The 24,157-nt window shown below is 38.2% G+C and overlaps 2 protein-coding genes across 2 annotated transcripts in view; one reads left to right on the forward strand and one right to left on the reverse strand.

Annotated features, from left to right (window-relative positions):
- LOC130217450 (formin-J) overlaps positions 1 to 4,970 on the forward strand; it is a 19,116-nt gene extending 14,146 nt beyond the window's left edge. Inside the window, exons 10-11 of the mRNA XM_056449562.1 lie at positions 220 to 384; positions 2,998 to 4,970. Coding sequence (XP_056305537.1) covers positions 220 to 384; positions 2,998 to 4,824 — 1,992 coding nt within the window. The 3' untranslated portion in view covers positions 4,825 to 4,970. The remainder of the gene's footprint in view (positions 1 to 219; positions 385 to 2,997) is intronic.
- Positions 4,971 to 10,148: 5,178 nt separating this feature from the next.
- asgr1a (asialoglycoprotein receptor 1a) lies at positions 10,149 to 23,968 on the reverse strand. The gene is made up of 9 exons (XM_056450069.1): positions 23,909 to 23,968; positions 20,640 to 20,765; positions 17,383 to 17,505; positions 16,114 to 16,218; positions 15,421 to 15,492; positions 15,248 to 15,322; positions 14,319 to 14,470; positions 11,781 to 11,890; positions 10,149 to 11,706 (listed from the first exon to the last, which is right to left on the reverse strand). Exons 2-9 carry the CDS (start codon positions 20,746 to 20,748, stop codon positions 11,553 to 11,555), a joined length of 900 nt encoding a protein of 299 aa, XP_056306044.1. The 5' UTR covers positions 20,749 to 20,765; positions 23,909 to 23,968; the 3' UTR covers positions 10,149 to 11,552.
- Positions 23,969 to 24,157: the final 189 nt, after the last annotated feature.

Here is a 24,157-nt window from a genome sequence, read left to right on the forward strand (position 1 = left end):
ATGTATTGTGGGTAATATTATTAGTTAGAGTACAGGCGCTTCTACATTTCCAATTTCTAGCAGAAATAGTAGAGCATCCAGGAACCTTTGGCATACTCATCAACATACTACAGTTTAGGACACTCTAATATTATTTTTCAGTATTGTTTAGGACTGATAGTATGTGAATTGGGACGCTGTATTTATGTGTGTGTGTGTGTGTGGGTGTGTGTGTTTCAGAAAGCAGCTGAAGCTCTGCAGGATCTGAGCGTCAGTATTGATAAGCTCCAGAGGGAATCAGACACTCTACTTGATTTCTTCTGTGAGGATAAAGACTCCTTTAAACTGGACGAGTGCCTGAGAATATTCCAGAACTTCTGCTCAAAATTCAGAAAAGCAGTTCAGGTCAAACTGATTTTATTGATGTACTAGTTTACACAGCTTTTAAAATTATTATATTATATTACTATTTAAAATGACTAGTTTTATAGACTTCATCTTCTTTTATCCACCATAACTTTGACTTGTTTACTTGCTTGATATTTATTATGCATTTAAACTTTTTATTATTTTAATACCATTAATTATTTTACTTTATTTAAATTTTAAATTTATTTTATTTACTTATTCATTGAAAATATTAGAAATTAAATATCTAATACTTAATATCTAATTTAGCTTGTATTTTAAAGTTTGTATATTATTTTTAATCAGTTAATTTTATTTACTTATTGAAACCTAATATTTATTACATATTTAGTTATTTGAATATATTATCTATTATATTTAATTACTTGTTTTTATCTGATTTATTTACTTCAGTGCATTTTTTTGTTTAAATTATTATTTAAGATTAATATTGTAATATTTTATCTAATTATTAATTAGTAGTTTTATTATTGAAAATATATATTAATTTTATACTTATTAATATCTATTATTTATCATGGATTTACTTATAATGTACTTTAGCTTTTTATATATATTAAATTGATTACAATTTTACATTTTTGTAATGTTTGTTTATTATGATTATATTATAAATAGTGCTGGGCAAAAACAAATCATGATTAATCGCATCCAAAATAAAAGTTTGTTTTGATATAATTTAAATGTGTGTACTGTGTATATTTATTATATATATATATATATATATATATGTATATATATATATATATAAATTCACACATGCATGCATATATTTGAGAACATGTTTATTTATGCTATGATATAAAATAAATATGCATATCATACAAATTATATATCAATTTAAATATCTAAGTAACAACACATAGATTTTGTATAGATTTGTTTTTGTGTGTATGGGTTACATGTACATAATTAATACAGTATAAATAATACACACACATATATTATGTCAAAACAAACTTTTATTTTGGGTGAGATTAATGGACTGTTTCCTCTGACTGGTACAATACGGTAAGGTACGGGTCACTTTTATCAGGATTGTGTTTTCCACTGCTAAAAGGGTACCAGTGGTGAGAGTGGTGTATGACAGAAAGTTTCAGTCAACGTCATTTTCGCTTTAGGAAATGTCTACAGTAGTTGTACGGGTCGTTTACATATCATATGAGAAGCACTTCTCACAAAACAGATGCTTTATACACATAAACACTGTATAAATGTTCATCACTAACCTTAATATGAACATGATTTGATTATAACTGCAGATCAATGATCAATGCGAAATAGCCTACTGTAACGTCTGTGATTATATTAAATAAATAAATAAATAAATAAATGCAACATATATAACATATATTTAGTCCATATTTGGGTTCAAAAACAACATGCAACATATAGCCCACAGTCAGTGCAAACCTCTCATCTGTATCTTTAATCTCCACCAGCACATGTAACCTCTGTTAGAGAGTAATTCTGTCATTCCCAGTTCATAATAGTCCAGAAGGTGATGATAATACTTAAACACGGCAGTTTGTTCATCTTTTAGGTTGCTGAAGGAATCATTTGCTCCTTTGTTTTTCCGGCTTCTCCTTAGTTTTTTCGCACTTCACTCTCGTGTTTGACTATTACTGGATGTCAGAAGTGCTTCAATAATAACGCGCACGTTACTATCATCACCTCAAGAAGTTTGTTATTGCAAATATAGACGAGCGGCGAGCTCACGCGAGAAAGCAAAACTGCTCGTGCCTTGTAAACAACTATGGGGCACAAGGCAGATTCTGCTCTTCTTCTTGGCTTTATGGCTGTTCATCAAGACGACAATAAGGTTTGTTTGAACTCGGATCGACCATGGCTTATTGTTTTATGTATATATTATTATGGTGTAATGCAGGGACGCCACTGGGGGGGGGGGTTTAGGACGATTCTAAGGGCCCATACATTTAGGGGGCCCCCAGAGACATTATCAAGGGCCTGCTCCTACACTTTCCCCCCCAACCCAACACCCCCCCCCCCCCCCGTTCTTCCCTTTCAAATGCAATCAACCCCCCGCCCGCTCTTCACTATCAAGTGCGATCATCCCCACCATGCCCTCTCCGCTCTACACTCTCAAATGCGTTAACTTGTCAGGGGGCCCATGGCGGCCAGCTGAGCTCCTGGTGTAATGTCTCGAATGTGTTTTTAAAACATGCCGGTTCCTTTATTTTTTATTTATTTGCACGAGCGAGTGATGTATCTCTGTAAACCAATAGCGTACATATTTGCACATCTATCTCCCTTTTGGTACACTTTTGTCGTGCTAGGTACCCTTTGCAAAGGGTACCCAAAAAGTTGTACGGTTCGCTTTCAGGGACTTTTTGACAGTGGAAATGGCCATAAAAGCTTACCTTACTGAACCGTACCGTACCACTCACTGGAAACAGGCCATAATCGTGATTAATCTTTGCCCAGCACTAATTATAATTTGATTGTTGTTTAAGATTTTTGAGCCACTTAAGACCCACTAGTCTAATGCATTTCTTTAGAAAAACAAATTTGTACATATTTCTATTTCTGATATTAAATTAAAATCCGCTCTGTTCTCTCTGTCTCCAGGAGAACGTGGAGCGAGGAATGTGGGAGGAGTCTCGGCGCAGGCGTCTGAAGGAATCAGAGGACAAGCGTCACTCCTGGGCGGGGCATGAGGGAGCAGGCGGGGCTTACGAGTTAAGATCCAATAGTGAAGCAGATGTAGAGGCGGCTTTAAAGAGGGAGGGGCTTCTGGAGCTTCTCCACAGTCCACTTCTGCGGCCCAGAAGCGGCCATCACTCAAAACAACAAAAGATCGTAAACAAACACGAACTTCCTCCAATACACACGCTCTCTATAACAGATACACGAGTACACAATGAAACAAACACACACGATCAGGCCAGCGAATGTGAGATTAGCACAAAAATAGAGGAGGTTGTTGACCACCAGGAGGCGCTCTTTATTTCACCGAAAACTGACCTCCAAATTACAGAACATACAGAAGTGACTCCAAATATGCCAATTATCGATGATCAGAGGGAAAAAATAAATACGTCTGAACTATTGATCAACACTAGAGAAACACAAACAACCAGCAAACAAACAGCCACCTCTAAAAACAGGCCGTCACTTTCTGCTAAATCGTCATTATCTTGTAAATCGGAAACTGCGAACGTGAGAAAGGTCGTTCCTCTCCGTCAGTCCAATTCTGCTGTGCGAACCAATCGGAATGCTCTCAACAATCCTGGAAAAACCCAATCAGCTCGCAGCTCACCGGTGGAGAAGATTTGTCGAATTACACTTTTGGGCGCTGCTCAAAATTTGCGCGATTCCACAATCAAACCTCAAAACTTCGCTCGCAACACCATTGCGTCCGCGACACGCATCGGAAAACAGTCTTCGATTCCTAATGCGTCACCATTGATGCGTGCGGCTTCACTTAGACTCTCACAGGTCAACAAAAAACAGGAAATGACAGCAGGAAGTGATCGTCTTATGCCCCCTACTGGACAACATAGGAAAAGCAGAAATACTAACGATTCTAGAAACCAACCTTCAGCTCATAAAGTGTTTCCATTAGCACGTACAGCTTCATTTAAACTCTTTCAGATCAACAAACAACAGCAATCAACAACAGAAAGGGATCCTCTGATGCCCCCTGCTGGACATCAGTTGAATAGCAGTAACACTGTTGATTCTAGAAAACAGTCTTCGGATTCTAAAGTGTCTCCACTGATGCGTGCGGCTTCACTTAGACTCTCGCAAAACAACGAACAACAGAAAACGGCAGCAGGAAGTGTTCGTCTGATGCCCCCTGCTGGACATCAGAGGAAAAGCAGAAATGCTAACGATTCAGGAAGCCAATCTTCAGTTCAAAATGTGCCTACGACTTCATTTAGACTCTCGCAGGACAACAAAGAACAGGAAACTGCTGGAGGAAGTGTTCATTTAACATCCCCTGCTGGACAACAGAGGAAAAGCAGAAACTCTGTTAATTCTGGAAGCCATTCTTCAGCTTCTAAACTGTCTCCATTGACACGCACCGCTTCGCTGAAAAACACTTTCGATGCTAGAAAACAGTCTTCCGCTCATAAAGTGTCTCCACTGAGGCGTACAACTTCGCTTAGACTCTCGCAGGACAACAAACAACAGGAAACGGCAGCAGGAATTGACCATCTGATGCCTCCCGGTGGACACCAGAGGAAGAGCAAGAACATTGTCGATTCTGGATACCAATCTTCAGCTCATAAAGTGTCTCCATTGATGCGCAGCGCTTCATTAAGGTTCTCAAATAGGCACCAAGAAACAGCAGCAAGAAGTGATTGTCTGACACCCCCTTCTGGACAACAGAGGAAAAGCAGAAACACTGTCGATTCTGGAAACCAATCTTCAGCTCATAAAGGGACTTAACTGATGCGTGCGACTTCACTTAGACTCTCGCAGATCAACAAAGAACAGGAAACTGCTGGAGGAAGTGTTCATTTGACACGCCCTGCTGGACAACAGAGAAAAGCAGAAACTCTGTCAATTCTGAAAACCAATCTTCAGCTCATAAACTGTCTCCACTGATGAGTACAACTGTATTCAGACTCTCGCAGGACAACAAACAACAGGAAACGGCAGCAAGAAGTGATCATCTGGTGCCTCCTGGTGGACACCAGAGGAAGAGCAGAAACTCTGTCGATTCTGGATACCAATCTTCAGCTCATAAAGTGCCTCCATTGACACGCACCGCATCGCTCAGACTCTCGCAGGTCAACAAACACCAAGAAATTGCAGCAGGAATTGATCATCTGATGCCCCCTGCTGGATATCAGTTGAATAGCAGAAACGCTGTCGATTCTGGAAGCCAATCTTCAGCTCATAAAGTGTCTCCATTGACACGCACCGCTTTATTAAGGCTCTCAAATACGCACCAAGAAACAGCAGCAGGACGTGATCGTCTGACACCCCCTGCTGGACAACAAAGGAAAAGCAGAAACACTGATCACGCTGGAAACTCATCAAGCTCATCAATCTTCAACTCATAAAGTGACTCCACTGAAGCGTATGACTCAAGCTCTCGCAGGTCGACAATCAACTGGAAACTGTTGGAGAAAGTGTTTGTCTGACGCCCCCTGCTGGACACCAAAGGAAAAGCAGAAACACTGTCGATTCTGGAAACCAATCTTCAGCTCCTAAACTGTCTCCATTGACATGTACCACTTCGCTCAAACTCTCACATTCACAAACAGCAGGAAACAACAGCAGGAAGTGATTGTCTGACGCCCCCTGCTGGACACCAGAGGAAGAGCAGCAGCGCCACCTCTGAAAACTGAAGAAGTTCGAGGATCATGTGATAAAACTCTGATGAAACAAGTCTGGAGGTAGAGAGAGGGGGCAAGTGATGGTTTATGCTAGGTATGGGATAAAGTAGATCCAGGCGGTCTGGGAATAACATACCTTGCAATGTTGCGACTGGCCAATCAGAGTAAAGTATTCTAAACAGTCGTGTAATAAGAATTAATAATGCTTATCTGATGTTTAATTTATACTACTGTTTTTTTTAATGTTTCTGAATAAACTCTACTGTATTTTGATCAAAATACAGTAAATTAGGAAATATTGTAATAATTTAACTCTGATTAAACACTGTTCAAATGTACTACCCTTTGGTTATGTTAGGGATTAATTTTTTTTAGCTTAAATCTGTTAATCAACCTCAGTCCTGATCAAAACTGCTAAATTGTTTAGAAAATTGCAGGATTTTACCTCTTTAATTGCTAAGTTCATAAATGATGTCACTGGTTTGGTGAAAAACACACTTATATTGACGTATTTTCAATATAAAAGGTAATTGTGCACTGTATTTTTTCCCTTTTATCACAGTCTTGGACATGTGAGCGATCAGTAACAACACTGGCTTTGATTCACTGTTGGATTTTCATTTTTTCTCCCTAATGTACTGTTGGTTGCTGTTTTTGCCCCGTTGACTTTAATTATAACCACATTTGATGGTGCATAAATACACAGTCTTTGTTTTTGTTTACTCCATGTAGTTCTGAGAGCTGAGATGTATATTTTGATTTTCTCAGACACATCAAGGTCAGTGCGTAAAGGTCACACTCACAGACACAGACACACACACACACACTTTAATTTGCAGTTATGCTCTATATAAACTCCAGAAATGAAGCATTTCTGCACATGCCTATCTAGAGGGTTAATGATGTCAACTGACGATCAACAGTAAAACTGACTAATTTGACCTCTTCCCAACAGGAAAAACCAGCAACAATCAAGAATGCATGATTATATAGTGTCATGGTTTAGCAATAAAAAAGTGGTTATAATGGAAGTCAATGGGGCAGAATCAGCCACCAACAGTACATTAGAGAGAAAAGATGAAAATCAATCAAAAACAATGCAAGGCGATGCTGTTTCACATGTCCAAAACTGTGATTAAAGGTAAAAAACAATCCAGTCCTCAATTACTTTTTATATTGAAAATACATCATTAAGTGTGGTTTTTCACCAAATCAGTGACATCATTGTGAACTTAAAGAGTTCAATTTCGGTAATTTTCCAAGCATTTTAGTAGATTTGATCACTACATTTACATTTAGTCATTTAGCAGATGCTTTTATCCAAAGTGACTTACAAATGAGGACAAGGAAGCAGTTTACACAACTATAAGAGCAGCAGTGAACAAGTGCTATAGACAAGTTTCAGGTGTGTAAAGTCTAAGAAGCAAAGCATTAGTAATGTTTTTTTTTATTGAAAGAGTACAGTTAGTGGTATAGCCAGAGAGGCAGTTACAGATTAGGAAGGAAAGTGGAGACTAAACAGTAGAGTTTTTAGTCGTTTCTTGAAGACAGCAAGTGACTCTGCTGTTCTGATGTAGTTAGGGAGTTCATTCCACCAACTGGGCAGATTGAATGTGAGAGTTCGGGAAAGTGATTTCTTCCCTCTTTGGGATGGAACCACGAGGCGACGTTCATTCACAGAACGCAAGTTTCTGGAGGGTACATAAATCTGCAGAAGTGAGAGCAGATAAGAAGGAGCACAGCTAGAGGTCGCTTTGTAAGCAAACATCAGAGCTTTGAATTTGATGCGAGCAGCAACTGGCAGCCAGTGCAAACGGGTGAGTAGCGGAGTGACATGTGCTCTTTTGGGTTCATCAAAGACCACTCGTGCTGCTGCGTTCTGAAGCAGCTGAAGAGGTTTGATAGAATTAGCTGGAAGCCTGGCTAGTTGATTACAGAGGTTAATTAACAGATTTATGCAAAAGAATGATGAAAAAAAAAAATCTCTGATGCATTTGTTCAGCAGTTTAATTGAGTAAATGTTTTCATCCCAAACATAACATAAGGTAGTAAATTTGATTTATTTTTTTAAATTTCAAAGCATTTTCTCAAAATATGTGTCAAATTTAGATTCGTCAGCAAAAATCATCCCATTTGCTGAAACACAGAGAAAGTTGTGGCCAAATTAAGACTCAAAAACAGACCATAGTGGATGAAAACAACCCAACAGCACACAATGGCTAAAACACCTGTGTTGTCTATGTAGCTATAATGAAATGTATTCCTGTGATTCTGCACTGGATTTTTAAAGTGTCACAGGATCCATCAGACATCAGTATCATACAGTATGATGATTTGATGATGATTTTTGTCAATGTTAAAAACACACACTTGCTGATGCTATAGGGTACATGCCGAAGCATGCTAATAGGACTTTTAATTTGCCAGTTAAGCACTTCCGGTCAATTGTATGCCAATGCAAAAATCGCAGCATTTAAGGTCTGTTTTCTTTAAAAATCAGCGATCTCCACTGGCTGAGTGATATCTGATATAAAGTGGGTCTCAGATTGTACAAGAAGCACTGCATTAAATTACATTTCCCCCACCATGTCTTTATAATATTAGCATTTATTTTACCCCATTATATTCAATAGAGCTTCTGCGCTAGCCTGCCGATTCTGACAGGCGCATCCGAGTAAACGGCTTTTTGTCTCGTTTTACGCTTCAACAATTAAATGAATGCCAAAGTTTATTTAACTGATTGTATTTTAATCACATTACAACATTGATGCTGTAAAAGGAACTGTATAAAAGGGAAAAAAACTCACAATAACAGGAGTTTATTAGTATGGGAAATATGCTAGCTCGGCATATACCCTATTGTTTTCTGGAAAGTGTGAAATTTGTATTTTTAAAATTTATTTTAAGTTCTCAATAGCATGTTTTGTAACATTATTAATGTATTTATAGTCTCTTTTGATCAATTTACAAAACAACTCTTAGTGATGGTGATGTAATGCTAGTGTAATTATCATGAATATTAACTTCATCATTTATTATTACTTATAAAATTGTTAAATTGTGTTTTATTCTGTATATAGAAATAGCTTAAGATACTGAATTTAAAAAATCTTTAAAAAATGTGACCGTATATATGAATAAAATGATTTTACACTTAATATTTGGCAAATATTATACTTATTAGGAATGAAATGATGAACTGTATTTCTTTTAAAATAATCTGTGAAACATGATCAACATTTATTGTAACATTTCAAACTTCATTCATTCATTTTCCTTTGGCTTAGTCTCTATTTCAGGTGTTGCCACAGCGGAATGAACCGCTAACTATTCCAGCATGTGTTTTACACAGCGGATTCCCTTCCAGCTGCAACTCAGTACTGGGAAACGCCCATACACACTCATTCACACACACACTCATACACTACAGACAATTTAGTTAATCAATTCCCCTATAGCGCATGTGTTTGGACTGTGGGGGACACCAGAGGAAACCCACGTTTCAACACGGGGAGAACATGCAAACTTCACACAGAAACCCCAACTGACCCAGCCGAGGCTCGAACCAGCGATCTTCTAGCTGTGAGGCCACAGTGCTAACCACTGATCCACGTGTCACTCACATTTTAAACTGCACTGCCTAAATTGTACAATTACTAGCAAACAGCTACACTCACCGGCCACTTTATTAGGTACACCTTACTAGTACCAGGTCGGACCCTCTTTTGCCTTCAGAACTGCTTTAATCCTTTATGGCCGAGATTCAACAAGCTACTGGAAATATTCCTCAGAGATTTTGCTCCATATTGACATGATAGCATCACAGATTTGTGGGCTGCAGCCTGCACATCCATGATGCCAATCTCCCGTTCCACCACATGCCAAAGGTGCTCTATTGGATTGAGCTCTGGTGACTGTCTAGGCCATTTGAGTACAGTGAACTCATTGTCATGTTCAAGAAACCAGTCTGAGATGATTCACGCTTTATGACATGGTGCGTTATGCTGCTGGAAGTAGCCATCAGAAGGCACCAACAACCATGCCACGTTCAAAGTCTCTTAAATCCCCTTTCTTCCCCATTCTGATGCTCAGTTTTAACTGCAGCAGATCGTCTTGACCATGTCTACATGCCTAAATGCATAGAATTGCTGCCATGTGATTGACTGATTAGAAATTTGCGTTAGCCAGCAGTTGGACAGGTGTACCTAATAAAGTGGCCGGCGTGTGTGCGTGTGTATATATATTTATATAAATATATATGTGTGTATGTATATATATATATATATATATATATATATATATATATATATATATATATATATATATATATATATATATATATCTAAAGTGGGCTTTTTTCTCTCCACAACAGATTCAGCTTAGCTCTTGAGAAGTAAAACTGAACAGGACAACTTGAAAACAACAACATGAGTTGTTTCTGTTTAATATTCAGTGAACACATGCAATTAAAATGGAGACATATTCAACAGTAATGATGTTTCTAGACAGCCAAACAAATACATTCTGATTCTGACAGCTTTTTAAATGCCTGAACCAGTTTATAGTCTGACATTATTTAAATTTGCACACACACACACACACACACACAAACCTTTGTGAGTCAGTTGTAAGCCCAGGCATAACATGTAACATCATAACATCTCAGCACTCTGTGTTTGTGTGATCATGCATATATATGTGTGTGTGTTTGTCTATGTCTGCATGCATATGTGTGTTTGTGTATGTGTGCATGCTTATGTGTGTTTGTGTATGTGTGCATGCTTATGTGTGTGTGTTTGTGTGTGCATACATGTATGTGTTTGTGTATGTGTGCATGCATATGTGTGTTTGTGTGTGTGTGCATGCTTGTGTGTGTGTGTGCATGCTTATTTGTCTTTATGTGTGCATGCATATGTGTGTCTGTTTGTGTGTGCATACATATGTGTGTGTTTGTCTATGTGTGCATGCTTATGTGTGTGTGTTTGTGTGTGCATACATGTATGTGTTTGTGTGCGTGTGCATACATGTATGTGTTTGTGTGTGTGTGCATACATGTATGTGTTTGTGTGTGTGCATGCTTGTGTGTGTGTGTTTGTGTGTGCATACCTGGATGTGTTTGTGTATGTGTGCATGCATATGTGTGTTTGTGTGTGTGTGCATGCTTGTGTGTGTGTGTGTGCATGCTTATTTGTCTTTATGTGTGCATGCATATGTGTGTCTGTTTGAGTGTGCATACATATGTGTGTGTTTGTCTATGTGTGCATGCTTATGTGTGTGTGTGTGTGTTTGTGTGTGCATGCTTGTGTGTGTTTGTGTATGTGTGCATTCTCATGTGTCTTTATGTGTGCGTGCATATGTGTGTCTGTTTGTGTGTGCATACATATGTGTGTGTTTGTGTATGTGTGCATGCTTATGTGTGTGTGTTTGTCTGGGTGTATGTGTGCATGCATATGTGTTTGTCTATGTTTGCATGCATATGTGTGTCTGTTTGTGCGTGTAAACATATATGTGTGTTGGTGTATGTGTACATGCTTGTGTGTGTGTGTTTGTGTATGTGTGCATGCTTATGTGTTTGTGTGTATGTCTGCATGCATATGTTTGTTTGTATGTGAGCATGCTTATGTGTGTGTTTGTCTATGTGTGTATGTGTTCATGCTTATGTGTCTTTGCGTGTGTGTGCATATGTTTGTGTGTGTGCGCATGTGTTTTTGTGTGCATGCATATGCGTGTGTGCATTTGTATGTGTTTGTGTGTGCATGAATGTGTGTGTTTTTATGTGAGTGTATGTGTGCCTATGTGTGTGTGTGCATGTGTGTTTGTGTGCGTGATTTGTCAGATGCCCGAGGCTGCAGCTTTACAGATGTATCGGTAGTGTCGAGAGCAGTGGTCGTCATTATAGCGTCCGTCATGGTGAAAGTGAGCGCAGTCTTCACCTCCTCCCAAACCATGAGCCTTCCAGTTATCCGGCTGACCAGGCCTCCATTCACTGCACACACACACACACACAGGTGAGAAACACACCACTGTGAATGAGACGCACACTCACACACACACACTCACCTCCTGACCATCTCATACGGCGTCTCATCCAGCCATTCCCACTCACCCGTCCGGCCGTCAGTCAAACCCAACCAGTAGAACAGGGGCTTGGTCCTGCTGACCACGAAACTCTGAACACACACACACAAACACATACATACATGCGAATAGACACAAGCACATATGCAAACATACAAAGACACACACTTTAGAACTTGAGAATGCACACTTCAGTTTCACTCAACCTGGCCAATTGGTTTAGTTGTGTTGGTTTAGTTGTTTAGTTGTGTTTGTTGGATTAGTGGTGTTGGTTTAGTTGTGTTTGGTGGTTTATTTTTGTTGGTTTGGTTTGATTAGTAGGGTTGGTTTGGTGGTGGATTAGTTGGGTTGATTTAGTTTGTTTAGTAGTGTTGGTTTAATTGTGTTGGGTGGATTAGTATCAATGGTTTAGTTGGATTAGTTGTGTTGGTTTAGTTGTGTTTGGTGGATTAGTAGTGTTGGTTTAGTTTAATTAGTTGTGTTGGTTTTGTTGTGTTTGGTGGATTAGTAGTGTTGGTTTAGTTTAATTAGTTGTGTTGATTTTGTTGTGTTTGGTGGTTTGGTGGATTAGTAGTGTTGGTTTAGTTGGATTAGTTGAGTTGGTGTAGTTGTGTTTGGTGGATTAGTAGTGTTGGTTTAGTTGTGTTTGGTGGATTAGTAGTGTTGGTTTAGTTGTGTTTGGTGGTTTAGTTTAATTAGTAGTGTTGGTTTTGTTGTGTTTGGTGGTTTGGTGGATTAGTAGTGTTGGTTTAGTTATGTTTGGTGGATTACTTGAGTTGGTTTAGTTGTGTTTGGTGGATTAGTAGTGTTGGTTTAGTTGTGTTTGGTGGATTAGTAGTGTTGGTTTAGTTGTGTTTGGTGGATTAGTAGTGTTGGTTTAGTTGTGTTTGGTGGTTTAGTTTAATTAGTAGTGTTGGTTTTGTTGTGTTTGGTGGTTTGGTGGATTAGTAGTGTTGGTTTAGTTATGTTTGGTGGATTACTTGAGTTGGTTTAGTTGTGTTTGGTGGATTAGTAGTGTTGGTTTAGTTGGATTAGTTGTGTTGGTTTTGTTGTGTTTGGTGGATTAGTAGTGTTGGTTTAGTTGTTTAGTTGTGTTTGGTGGATTAGTAGTGTTGGTTTAGTTTAATTAGTTGTGTTGATTTGTTGGGTTTGGTGGATTAGTTGTGTTGGTTTTGTTGTGTTTGGTGGATTAGTAGTGTTGGTTTAGTTTAATTAGTTGTGTTGATTTGTTGTGTTTGGTGGATTAGTAGTGTTGGTTTAGTTTAATTAGTTGTGTTGGTTTTGTTGTGTTTGGTGGATTAGTAGTGTTGGTTTAGTTAATTAGTTGTGTTGATTTTGTTGTGTTTGGTGGTTTGGTGGATTAGTAGTGTTGGTTTAGTTGGATTAGTTGAGTTGGTGTAGTTGTGTTTGGTGGATTAGTAGTGTTGGTTTAGTTGTGTTTGGTGGATTAGTAGTGTTGGTTTAGTTGTGTTTGGTGGATTAGTAGTGTTGGTTTAGTTGTGTTTGGTGGATTAGTAGTGTTGGTTTAGTTGTGTTTGGTGGATTAGTAGTGTTGGTTTAGTTGTGTTTGGTGGTTTAGTTTAATTAGTAGTGTTGGTTTTGTTGTGTTTGGTGGTTTGGTGGATTAGTAGTGTTGGTTTAGTTATGTTTGGTGGATTACTTGAGTTGGTTTAGTTGTGTTTGGTGGATTAGTAGTGTTGGTTTAGTTGTTTAGTTGTGTTTGGTGGATTACTTGAGTTGGTTTAGTTGTGTTTGGTGGATTAGTAGTGTTGGTTTAGTTTAATTAGTTGTGTTGGTTTTGTTGTGTTTGGTGGATTAGTAGTGTTGGTTTAGTTGGATTAGTTGTGTTGGTTTTGTTGTGTTTGGTGGATTAGTAGTGTTGGTTTAGTTTAATTAGTTGTGTTGGTTTTGTTGTGTTTGGTGGTTTGGTGGATTAATAGTGTTGGTTTAGTTGTGTTTGGTGGTTTAGTTTAATTAGTTGTGTTGATTTTGTTGTGTTTGGTGGTTTGGTGGATTAATAGTGTTGGTTTTAGTTGTGTTTGGTGGTTTAGTTTAATTAGTTGTGTTGATTTTGTTGTGTTTGGTGGTTTGGTGGATTAGTAGTGTTGGTTTAGTTGGATTAGTTGAGTTGGTGTAGTTGTGTTTGGTGGATTAGTAGTGTTGGTTTAGTTGTGTTTGGTGGTTTAGTTTAATTAGTAGTGTTGGTTTTGTTGTGTTTGGTGGTTTGGTGGATTAGTAGTGTTGGTTTAGTTATGTTTGGTGGATTACTTGAGTTGGTTTAGTTGTGTTTGGTGGATTAGTAGTGTTGGTTTAGTTGGATTAGTTGTGTTGGTTTTGTTGTGTTTGGTGGTTTGGTGGATTAGTAGTGTTGGTTTAGTTGGATTAGTTGTGTTGATTTAGCTGTGTTTGGTGGATAAGTAGCGTTGGTTCAGTTTGTTTTAGTTGTGTTTGGTGTTGTTGGCTAAGTTGTGTTAGTTCAGTTGTGTAGTGTTTAGTTGTGTCCTGTGTATCAGCTCTAACCTTCTCCTGTTTGCTGGTTAGGATGAGTAACTTTGCTCTCTTCCTCTCACACTCGTCTCTGGCTGAGTCCCAGGACATCCCATCAGTAGAGAAGAAATAACAGTTGGAGGAGAACAGGAACCATGGATCAGGACAGCACAGCTCCTGCGTGTCTGAACACACACACACACATTTGTTGATGTTGGTGGTTTATGAGGACTCTTCATAGGCGTAACATTTTTTTTCATATTGTGCTGCAGTTCCTAGAGACACGGAATATTAAATGAGAAAACAGTGGGCGGGGCTTATTTTCTACTGCGAGCTGATTGAATGAAGTAAAGTAGGCGTTTCGTTCAGAAAGATCTGGAAAAGGGTTTTGGGAGAGTTAGTACAAGATTACAGACTCCTCCTCCTCACCATTTCTGTTTGTTATCCAAGCGAATGACAGCTTTAGGGGTGTGGTTAAGTATGTTAGCCACGCCCAATACTTCAGACAGACCTAATCTCAATTTAACTCAAAACAAACAGGAAGTGCATTTTCAGATTTCACTTAAAGGGCAAGCTAATTATTTTATTCTTAATGACACACACAGATGAATTGGTCACCACAAAACTAGCAATGTGAGCTAACAAAGTCATGGCTAGTTGTGGTTTCATGTGGACTTTAATCTAAACAAGCACTTAATGTATGTGTGTTTTGTTTTAACACAGGAGTTGATGAGTGGTTTAGAATGAGTTAATAATAATGTGCCCCTCAAGTAAAGTCATGATTAACAGGTCAAGTTTAATGTTGGACAAGTTTCACTTAATATTAAATTAATTAAGTCAGTAAGCCCACCGATTTTTAAATGTATGCACATAGTTTGTTTACTTATTATAAAGCAACATGTTTACTCCCTCTTTTTAGCTTAGGTCAACTAATCGATTTTACATCGTATAGCATCACTTACCGTTGTTTCTGATCTTGTCGATGTGGCATTTGAGCTCTGAAACTTTGTCGTGGAGAGCCTGTGCTGAATCAAACACTGCAGACACACACACACACACACACACACACACACATGCATGATCAGATTAGCAGTTTGTTCCTCTCGTGTTGTGTGTTTTTGTATGCTGTGCTTACAGTTATTAATGGAGGATTGCATCGTCCTCTGGTCAAACTCCAGACTGCTCACATCCGCATTTATTTTATGTCCTGAACACACACACACACACACACACACACACACACACGTCAAATAGCGTTAAACACTGCAAAACAGCATTTTCTTAGAGTTTTTGTCTTGTTTCTAATCCAAATATCTCAAATTTCTTAAATGAAGAAGCATTTTCTGGACAAGTGCTAAATATTGTGTTGTTTTCAGAAATAATGGGTCAAAATGAAGTGAGTTTGTCCTTAAAACAAGCAAAATAATCTGCCAATGGGTCAAGCAATGTACTCTTGCTTTTGGTTTGAAACATGATTATTTTACGTCCCCCATTGGCAGAATATTTAGCTGGTTTTAATGTAAAACTCACTTCATTTTGACTCGTTATTTCTGAAAACAACACAATATTTTGGACTTGTCTCGATAATGCTTCTTGATTTAGGAATTTTGAGATATTTGGACTCGAAACAAGACACAAAATTAAGTGAGAATAATATTTTTAGTCATGCACTTGAAACGCCGTTCACAGCACATCGTGTATATTAAAACCAATTATATTTTATAGTCTATATAATCAACTTTGACTGATGAAAGGTATTAATATAATAGTGGATACATTTGAGCGATTAATGACATCAGTTTACCAAAAAAACCATGTGGTGTATTACCGAATTGCTCCAGCTCGTGAGTTCTGCTAATGATGTTCAGGATTATTTGCGTCAGATTCTGTATTTTCACTTCTGTAGCTGAAAACCTCCTGTTAAATTTCACATCTGAAGCAACACACAGATATATTTGTGCAAAATAAATACACAGTGTTCATATTTAGCCATCATGAGGAAACATGATGGTGTGTGTGAATATATGGAGAAACTAAACTTCCATTAAACTGTAAATGATCAGACTGGAGATAAAGAGATAACATTCCCTGAACATTTTCATTTGGTCCCTCAAAACAAACAAAATGCAAGGAATGACATGGGAGTGAAGTGTTTTTAAAACTGGATACAATATTATATATATATATATATATATATATATATATATATATATATATATATATATATATATATATATATATATATATATACAGTTGAAGTCAGAGTTATTAGCCCCCCTGTTTATGCTTTTCCCCAATTTCTGTTTAGCAGAGAGCAGATTATTTCAACACATTTCTAATCATAATAGTTTTAATAACTCATCTCTAATAACTGATTTATTTTCTCTTTGTCATGATGACAGTAAATAATATTAGACTAGATATTCTCCAAGACACTTCTATACAGCTTAAAGTGACATTTAAAGGCTTCACTAGGGTAATTAGGTTAACTAGGCAGGTTAGGGTAATTAGGCAAGTTATTGTATAATGATGGTTTGTTCTGTAGACTGTAGTTCTGTAGATCTGAAAAATATATAGCTTAAGGGGGCTAATAATATTGACCTGAAAATGGTGTTTTAAAAATTAAAAACTGCTTTTATTCTAGCCGAAATAAAACAAATAAGACTTTCTCCAGAAGAAAAAATATTATCAGACATACTGTGAACATTTCCTTGCTCTGTTAAACATCATTTGGGAAATATTTAAAAAAAGAAAAGAAAATTCAAAGGGGGGTAAATAATTCTGACCTCAACTGTACATGCAGCTTGTAAAGCATTAAAGTTAGTATATGACTTATTAAATTGTTTCATTTTTATTTTTAACACATTTTTATAATTTAATATTAATTTTGCATCAAACTGTGCACATATGACAGGGAGAATGTTCATTTAAATACAGAAATGCATTGCCATTTTATGTATTACATTTCAAAAGGAATGTTGCATCCGTACAATGACAACACAGGAGCTGATAATTTGGCAGATAATGATAAACAATGAAAACACACACTATGTCTTGTGTATATGATATATTTGAGGTGTGTGTGTGTGTTACTCACGGTTCACAGATACAGTGATGATCAGCAGGAGCAGCATCAGAGCCGCCACAGAACCGGCGATACCTGCGCACCACCGCCAGCGGCCGCCAGAGGGCACTGCAGCGAGTCTGCGCACTGACGGGTCTGCAACAGCAGGTTTACAGTCACACTTACTGCTCACTCTATCAGTTCACATTCTTATGGGTAGGGCCAGACACAATCTGTGGACTGCTATGGCTATTTCTGCGGAGAGGTTGTAAAAAAATGTGTGGATTTATGCGGAATGATTTCGGGAGTATCATAACTACAAACTTAATGTATGAAATAAAAAAATTATACATTTTTAACTTTTATTTATTGTTTACATTGCAAATCCAATTAGCTCCACTTATTAGGTACACAAAGCAAGTCTCATATAATATAAATCTACTAAAAGACAGAAAATATTACTGTACAAACTGTATTGTGAATAAATCATCAACATTTTAATATTATTATTATATCACAATGATATCAGTGAAATAAATTAAAAACTGAATAAATATAAATTTACACACATTTACAAAAGTAAATAAATAGACTCAATGATGGGCTAAACATCTGCAGATTTCTGCGCGCACTGATTCTGTGTGGACCTACTTTTGGCCTGAAAATTGGGATTTTTTTTGGTCATGATTTTCACTAAAATGACATGTAAAATGAGCGTAACAAATTGTTTTATATCAAAAACTCTTGTCTTTTGATGACGTATTAAAAATCACATATATTCAATAGGATAACAATAAAAACTCATTAATTGTAGTCTAAAATCTATATTCTATATAAATCTATGTAATTCGCCATTAAACTTTTTTTTCAAACAATCACATTTAGTATAATCAATTTTTCATTTATATATGTATATACATACATACATACACACATACCGGCCACTTTATTAAGTACACCTGTCCAACTGCATGTTAACACAAATTTCTAATCAGCCAATCACATGACAGCAACTCACTGCACTTCTGCTGCTTTTCAAAGTGAGAGAAGAAAGGGGATTTAAGAGACTTTGAACGTGGCATGGTTGTTGGTGCCAGACGGGCTGCTCTGAGTATTTCAGAAACTGCTGATCTACTGGGGTTTTCACGCACAACCATCTCTAGGGTTTACAGAGAGTGGTCTGAACAAGAGGAAATATCCAGTGAGGGGCAGTTCTGTGGGCGCAAATGCCTTGTTGATGCCAGAGGTCAGAGGAGAATGGCCAGACTGGTTCCAGCTGATAGAAAGGCGACAGTAACTCAAATAAGCACTCGTTACAACCGAGGTCTGCAGAAGAGCATCTCTGACCACACAACACGTCCAACCTTGAGGCAGATGGGCTACAGCAGCAGAAGACCACACCGGGTGCCGCTCCTGTCAGCTAAGAACAGGAAACTGAGGCTACAATTCACACAGGCTCACCAAAACTGGACAATAGAAGATTGGAGAAACGTTGCCTGGTCTGATGAGTCTCCATTTCTGCTGCCACATTCAGATGCTCGGCTCAGAATTTGGCCTCAACAACATGAAAGCATGGATCCATCCTGCCTTGTATCAGCGGTTCAGGCTGCTGGTGGTGGTGTAATGGTGTGGGGGAGATTTTCTTGGCACACTTTGGGTCCATTAGTACCAACTGAGCATGGTATCAACGCCGCAGCCTACCTGAGTATTGTTGCTGACCATGTTCATCCCTTTATGAGCACAGTGTCTCCATCTTCTGATGGCTACTTCCAGCAGGATAACGCACCATGTCATAAAGCGTGAATCATCTCAGACTGTTTTCTTGAACATGACAATGAGTTCACTGTACTCAAATGGCCTCCACAGTCACCAGAGCTCAATCCAATAGAGCACCTTTGGGATGTGGTGGAACGGGAGATTGGCATCATGGATGTGCAGCCGACAAATCTGCAGCAACTGTGTGATGCTATCATGTCAATATGGAGCAAAATCTCTGAGGAATATTTCCAGTAGCTTGTTGAATCTCTGCCATATAGGATTAAAGCAGTTCTGAAGGCAAAACAGGGTCTGACCTGGTATTAGTAAAGTGTACCTAATAAAGTGGCCAGTGAGAAACCTTGAAACTAGGACTTATAATATATAATACATATATGTAAAATATATGTTTTGCCTTATATGTCGCCACTGGCTTGCATGGTTCAGGATCTGTAGAGCTGCGCATCGTTGGATTTGCTCTTCAGTATTTGGACTCTCAGTAGTGAATATTAAACCACACTGAACTGAGCTCAACTGAACTGAACTTAAACACTACAAACTGAACTACACTGTTCCTATTTACTGTGACCTTTTATGTGAAGCTGCTTTGACACAATCTACATTGTATAAGCGCTATACAAATAAAGGGGAAGTGAATTGAATGATGACTACACAAAAAAAAATGGGGGGGGGGGGGTTTGATAGAAGTGTTTTATGACAGAAATATATTTTGCTAGCAAATGAAAAATGCAAAAATATATTTGTTGTTTGATGATACTTTTTATTTTATTTTCTTTATTTACTTATTTATTTTTTGTGTCATTCATTCATTCATTCATTCATTTTCATTTCAGCTCAGTCACTTTATTAATCTGGGGTCGCCCTGAATAGTAGATTAATAAAACTGAAGGGATTTTGTTGTCGGGGTGTTGCTATGCTCTTGATAAAATGCTCCGACTAAATGTGTGTGTGTGTGTGTGTGTGTGTGTGTGTGTGTGTGTGTGTGAAAGGTTAAAGGTCAGAGGAGGTTGTGCAGCTGTATAAACGACAGTCTGTCAACAGGTAAAGGAATGTTTGAAAAGGAGCACACACACAAGCGCACACACACACACACACACACACACACACACACACACACACACACTGCAAAAATGCTTTTCTCACTCAGATATTTTGTCTTGTTTCTATTCCAAATATCAAAAAAATCTTAAATCAAGAAGCGTTTTCTAGACAAGTACAAATTGTTGTATTGTTTTCATAAATATTGAGTTAAAATTAGGTGAGTTTTACATTAAAACAAGCTAAATAATCTGCCAATGAGGGAAGTAAAATATTCTTATTTCAAACCTAAAACAAGATTATGTTACTTGCTCCATTGGCAGATTATTTAGCTTGTTTTAAGGAAAAACTCACTTATTATTTCTGTAAATGAGACAATATTTTGTACTCGTCTAGAAAATGCTTCTTGATTTAAGGCTTTTTTGATATTTAACACACACACACACACACACACACACACACACACACACACACACCTCCTCTCCAGAACTCAGTGTGGTCACTGGTCTCCGCACTCTCCGTCTCGTCTGTGTATTCTGTGTTTCCCACAGTGATGGAGCCGCTGTCTGTAGACACCACCCTCATGATGACCCCGTCTGGACCTGTGAGTATAAACACAACATGAGCCTGCATTCACTCAATCTACTACAGCAGAGACATCATCAGAATACATACACCGCGGTGACTCTCCTCAGCCAATCACAGAAGAGCCTGATCAGCCAATTATAATTAAATGTCATCAGCCAATCACTGAAGAGCATGTTTGATCAATCAGTGGTAAATATTTCCAGCCAATCACAGGAGAGCCTCTTTAGCCAATCAGAGTTACATGTCACCAGCCAATCACAGAAGAGCCTCTTTGACCAATCAGAGGTACATATCACCAGCCAATCACAGAAGAGCCTCTTTGACCATTCAGAGGTAAATATCACCAGCCAATCACAGAAGAGCATGTTTGACCAATCAGAGGTAAATATCACCAGCCAATCACAGAAGAGCCTCTTTGACCAATCAGAGGTACATATCACCAGCAAATCACAGAAGAGCCTCTTTGACCAATCAGAGGTAAATATCACCAGCCAATCACAGAAGATCCTCTTTGACCAATCAGAGGTAAATATCACCAGCCAATCACAGAAGAGCATGTTTGACCAATCAGAGGTAAATATCACCAGCCAATCACAGAAGAGCCTCTTTGACCAATCAGAGGTAAATATCACCAGCCAATCACAGAAGATCCTCTTTGACCAATCAGAGGTAAATATCACCAGCCAATCACAGAAGAGCATGTTTGACCAATCAGAGGTAAAAATCACCAGCCAATCACAGAAGAGCCTCTTTGACCATTCAGAGGTAAATATCACCAGCCAATCACAGAAGAGCCTCTTTGACCAATCAGAGGTAAATATCACCAGCAAATCACAGAAGAGCCTCTTTGACCAATCAGAGGTAAATATCACCAGCGAATCACAGAAGAGCATGTTTGACCAATCAGAGGTAAAATCACCAGCCAATCACAGAAGAGCCTCTTTGACCATTCAGAGGTAAATATCACCAGCCAATCACAGAAGAGCCTCTTTGACCAATCAGAGGTAAATATCACCAGCCAATCACAGAAGAGCCTCTTTGACCAATCAGAGGTAAATATCACCAGCCAATCACAGAAGAGCATGTTTGACCAATCAGAGGTAAATATCACCAGCCAATCACAGAAGAGCCTCTTTGACCAACCAGAGGTAAATATCACCAGCCAATCACAGAAGAGCCTCTTTGACCAATCAGAGGTAAATATCACCAGCCAATCACAGAAGAGCCTCTTTGACCAATCAGAGGTAAATATCACCAGCCAATCACAGAAGAGCATGTTTGACCAATCAGAGGTAAATATCACCAGCCAATCACAGAAGAGCATGTTTGACCAATCAGAGGTAAATATCACCAGCCAATCACAGAAGAGCATGTTTGACCAATCAGAGGTAAATATCACCAGCCAATCACAGAAGAGCCTCTTTGACCAATCAGAGGTAAATATCACCAGCAAATCACAGAAGAGCCTCTTTGACCAATCAGAGGTAAATATCACCAGCCAATCACAGAAGAGCCTCTTTGACCAATCAGAGGTAAATATCACCAGCCAATCACAGAAGAGCATGTTTGACCAATCAGAGGTAAATATCACCAGCCAATCACAGAAGAGCATGTTTGACCAATCAGAGGTAAATATCACCAGCCAATCACAGAAGATCCTCTTTGACCAATCAGAGGTAAATATCACCAGCCAATCACAGAAGAGCATGTTTGACCAATCAGAGGTAAATATCACCAGCCAATCACAGAAGAGCCTCTTTGACCAATTAGAGGTAAATATCACCAGCCAATCACAGAAGAGCCTCTTTGACCAATCAGAGGTAAATATCACCAGCCAATCACAGAAGAGCCACTTTGACCAATCAGAGGTAAATATCACCAGCCAACTTATCCAGTATATGTTTTACACAGCGGATGCCCTTCCAGCTGCAACCCAGAACTGGGAAACAGCCATACACACTCATACACTACGGAGAAGTTAGTTAATCATTTCCCCTATAGCGCATGTGTTTGCACTGTGGGGGAAACCGGAGCACCTGGAGGAAACCCACGGCAACATGGGGAGACCATGCAAACTCCACACACCTACTGACCAAGCCAAGGCTTGAACCAGCGACCTTTTTGCTGTAAGGCCACGGTGCTAACCACTGAGCCACCGTGCAGCCCCAAATTCCACCAGACTTGATTGTGATTCTTGTTATTTTTATTTAATATAGCGAATATCAGCACATTCAAAAAGCGAGATGTGTTTATCAGAAGTGTAGTTCAGTGATGTCAGTCTCAGTTGTTTGATCCTCTGTTTACTGAATGATCTTGATGCAAAAGCAGTTCAGCAAACTTGAACTTTGATTCACAGCAGCAGATCAATTGTGTGTGTGTGTGTGTGTGTGTGTGTGTGTGTGTGTGTGTGTGTGTGTGTGTGTGTGTGTGTGTGTGTGATTATACTAGTGTGATCACAGCAGAAGATGTTTAATAATGCGCTCTGAAACTTTAATGCAAACATAAATTCAAAATAACTGAAATAAATATAAAATATAAAGATATATAAAATAATTCTGGAATAAATCAAATAAAAAGCAGGTTGTAAAGCCTGAAAGACTTTCTGAAAACGTAGAAAAATGGGAAAAACATTAAGAAACCACCAAAACGAATGCCGCAGCGTAAAGCAAAGTTATTTTATGATCAAACTAAAATCTATTTGCCTTCTCAAACTCTTTTATCCAAAAACAAGATGCTGATCTGAAACATTAAATGAAATGCAAAGAGCAGTGTACAACCTATTTTTTAAATCAGAATTATTTGATATCATTTTATATTTAATTATTTTAACATTTATTTAATTTATATTTAATTTATGTTGGCATTAAATCCAAACAACCACACAATAACTTCACTTTACCTTAAACAGATCTTACAATAGCATAATATCACACTGATAAAAATGATCCTGGATTAAAACAGTTTTCAGAGACAGTATTGATGATTCATTAATCTGGACACTTGATGAATCCCGGATATTAAACAAGCAAGCTAATCAGAACAGATCAGACACTGGTCCACATTTATCATGCTGTAATTATTATTAAGAATGAACGTGTTATTAATTATTATTAAAGATCTTCACTTGGAAAAATGGAAGAGTTGACAGTCCACTTACGTCCTGCATGAGAGATGAGATCTTGCTCTGTGTGTGTGTGTGTGTGTGTGTGTGTGTAAGAGAGTGAATCTGTACTTTGAGCTTGTGTTTGAATTGAAGCATATTTACTTTGTGTGCTGTAAACAAGTGCTGCTGTACACATCTGTGTGTGCATGCGTGTGTGTTGGTTAGTAAACTGGATGATCTTGTGAGATAGATTCTAGTATTTGTTCAAATCGTTTTATTTCGTAATTATTTTTTGGCTCAGTG

The sequence above is a fragment of the Danio aesculapii genome, chromosome 23 (assembly GCF_903798145.1).
Source record: "Danio aesculapii chromosome 23, fDanAes4.1, whole genome shotgun sequence".
Taxonomy (NCBI): domain Eukaryota; kingdom Metazoa; phylum Chordata; class Actinopteri; order Cypriniformes; family Danionidae; genus Danio; species Danio aesculapii.

What these genes read in the sequence shown, in the direction of transcription:
- asgr1a (XM_056450069.1), bottom strand. Translation starts at nt 20,748, where the DNA reads ATGAGGGTGGTGTCTACAGACAGCGGCTCCATCACTGTGGGAAACACA. An exon ending in CACTGAGTTCTGGAGAGGAG is followed by an intron (nt 17,506 to 20,639) that starts GTGTGTGTGTGT and finishes CTGCTGTTGCAG; the next exon opens with ACCCGTCAGTGCGCAGACTC. An exon ending in TCACGAGCTGGAGCAATTCG is followed by an intron (nt 15,493 to 16,113) that starts GTAATACACCAC and finishes GTGTGTGTTCAG; the next exon opens with GACATAAAATAAATGCGGAT.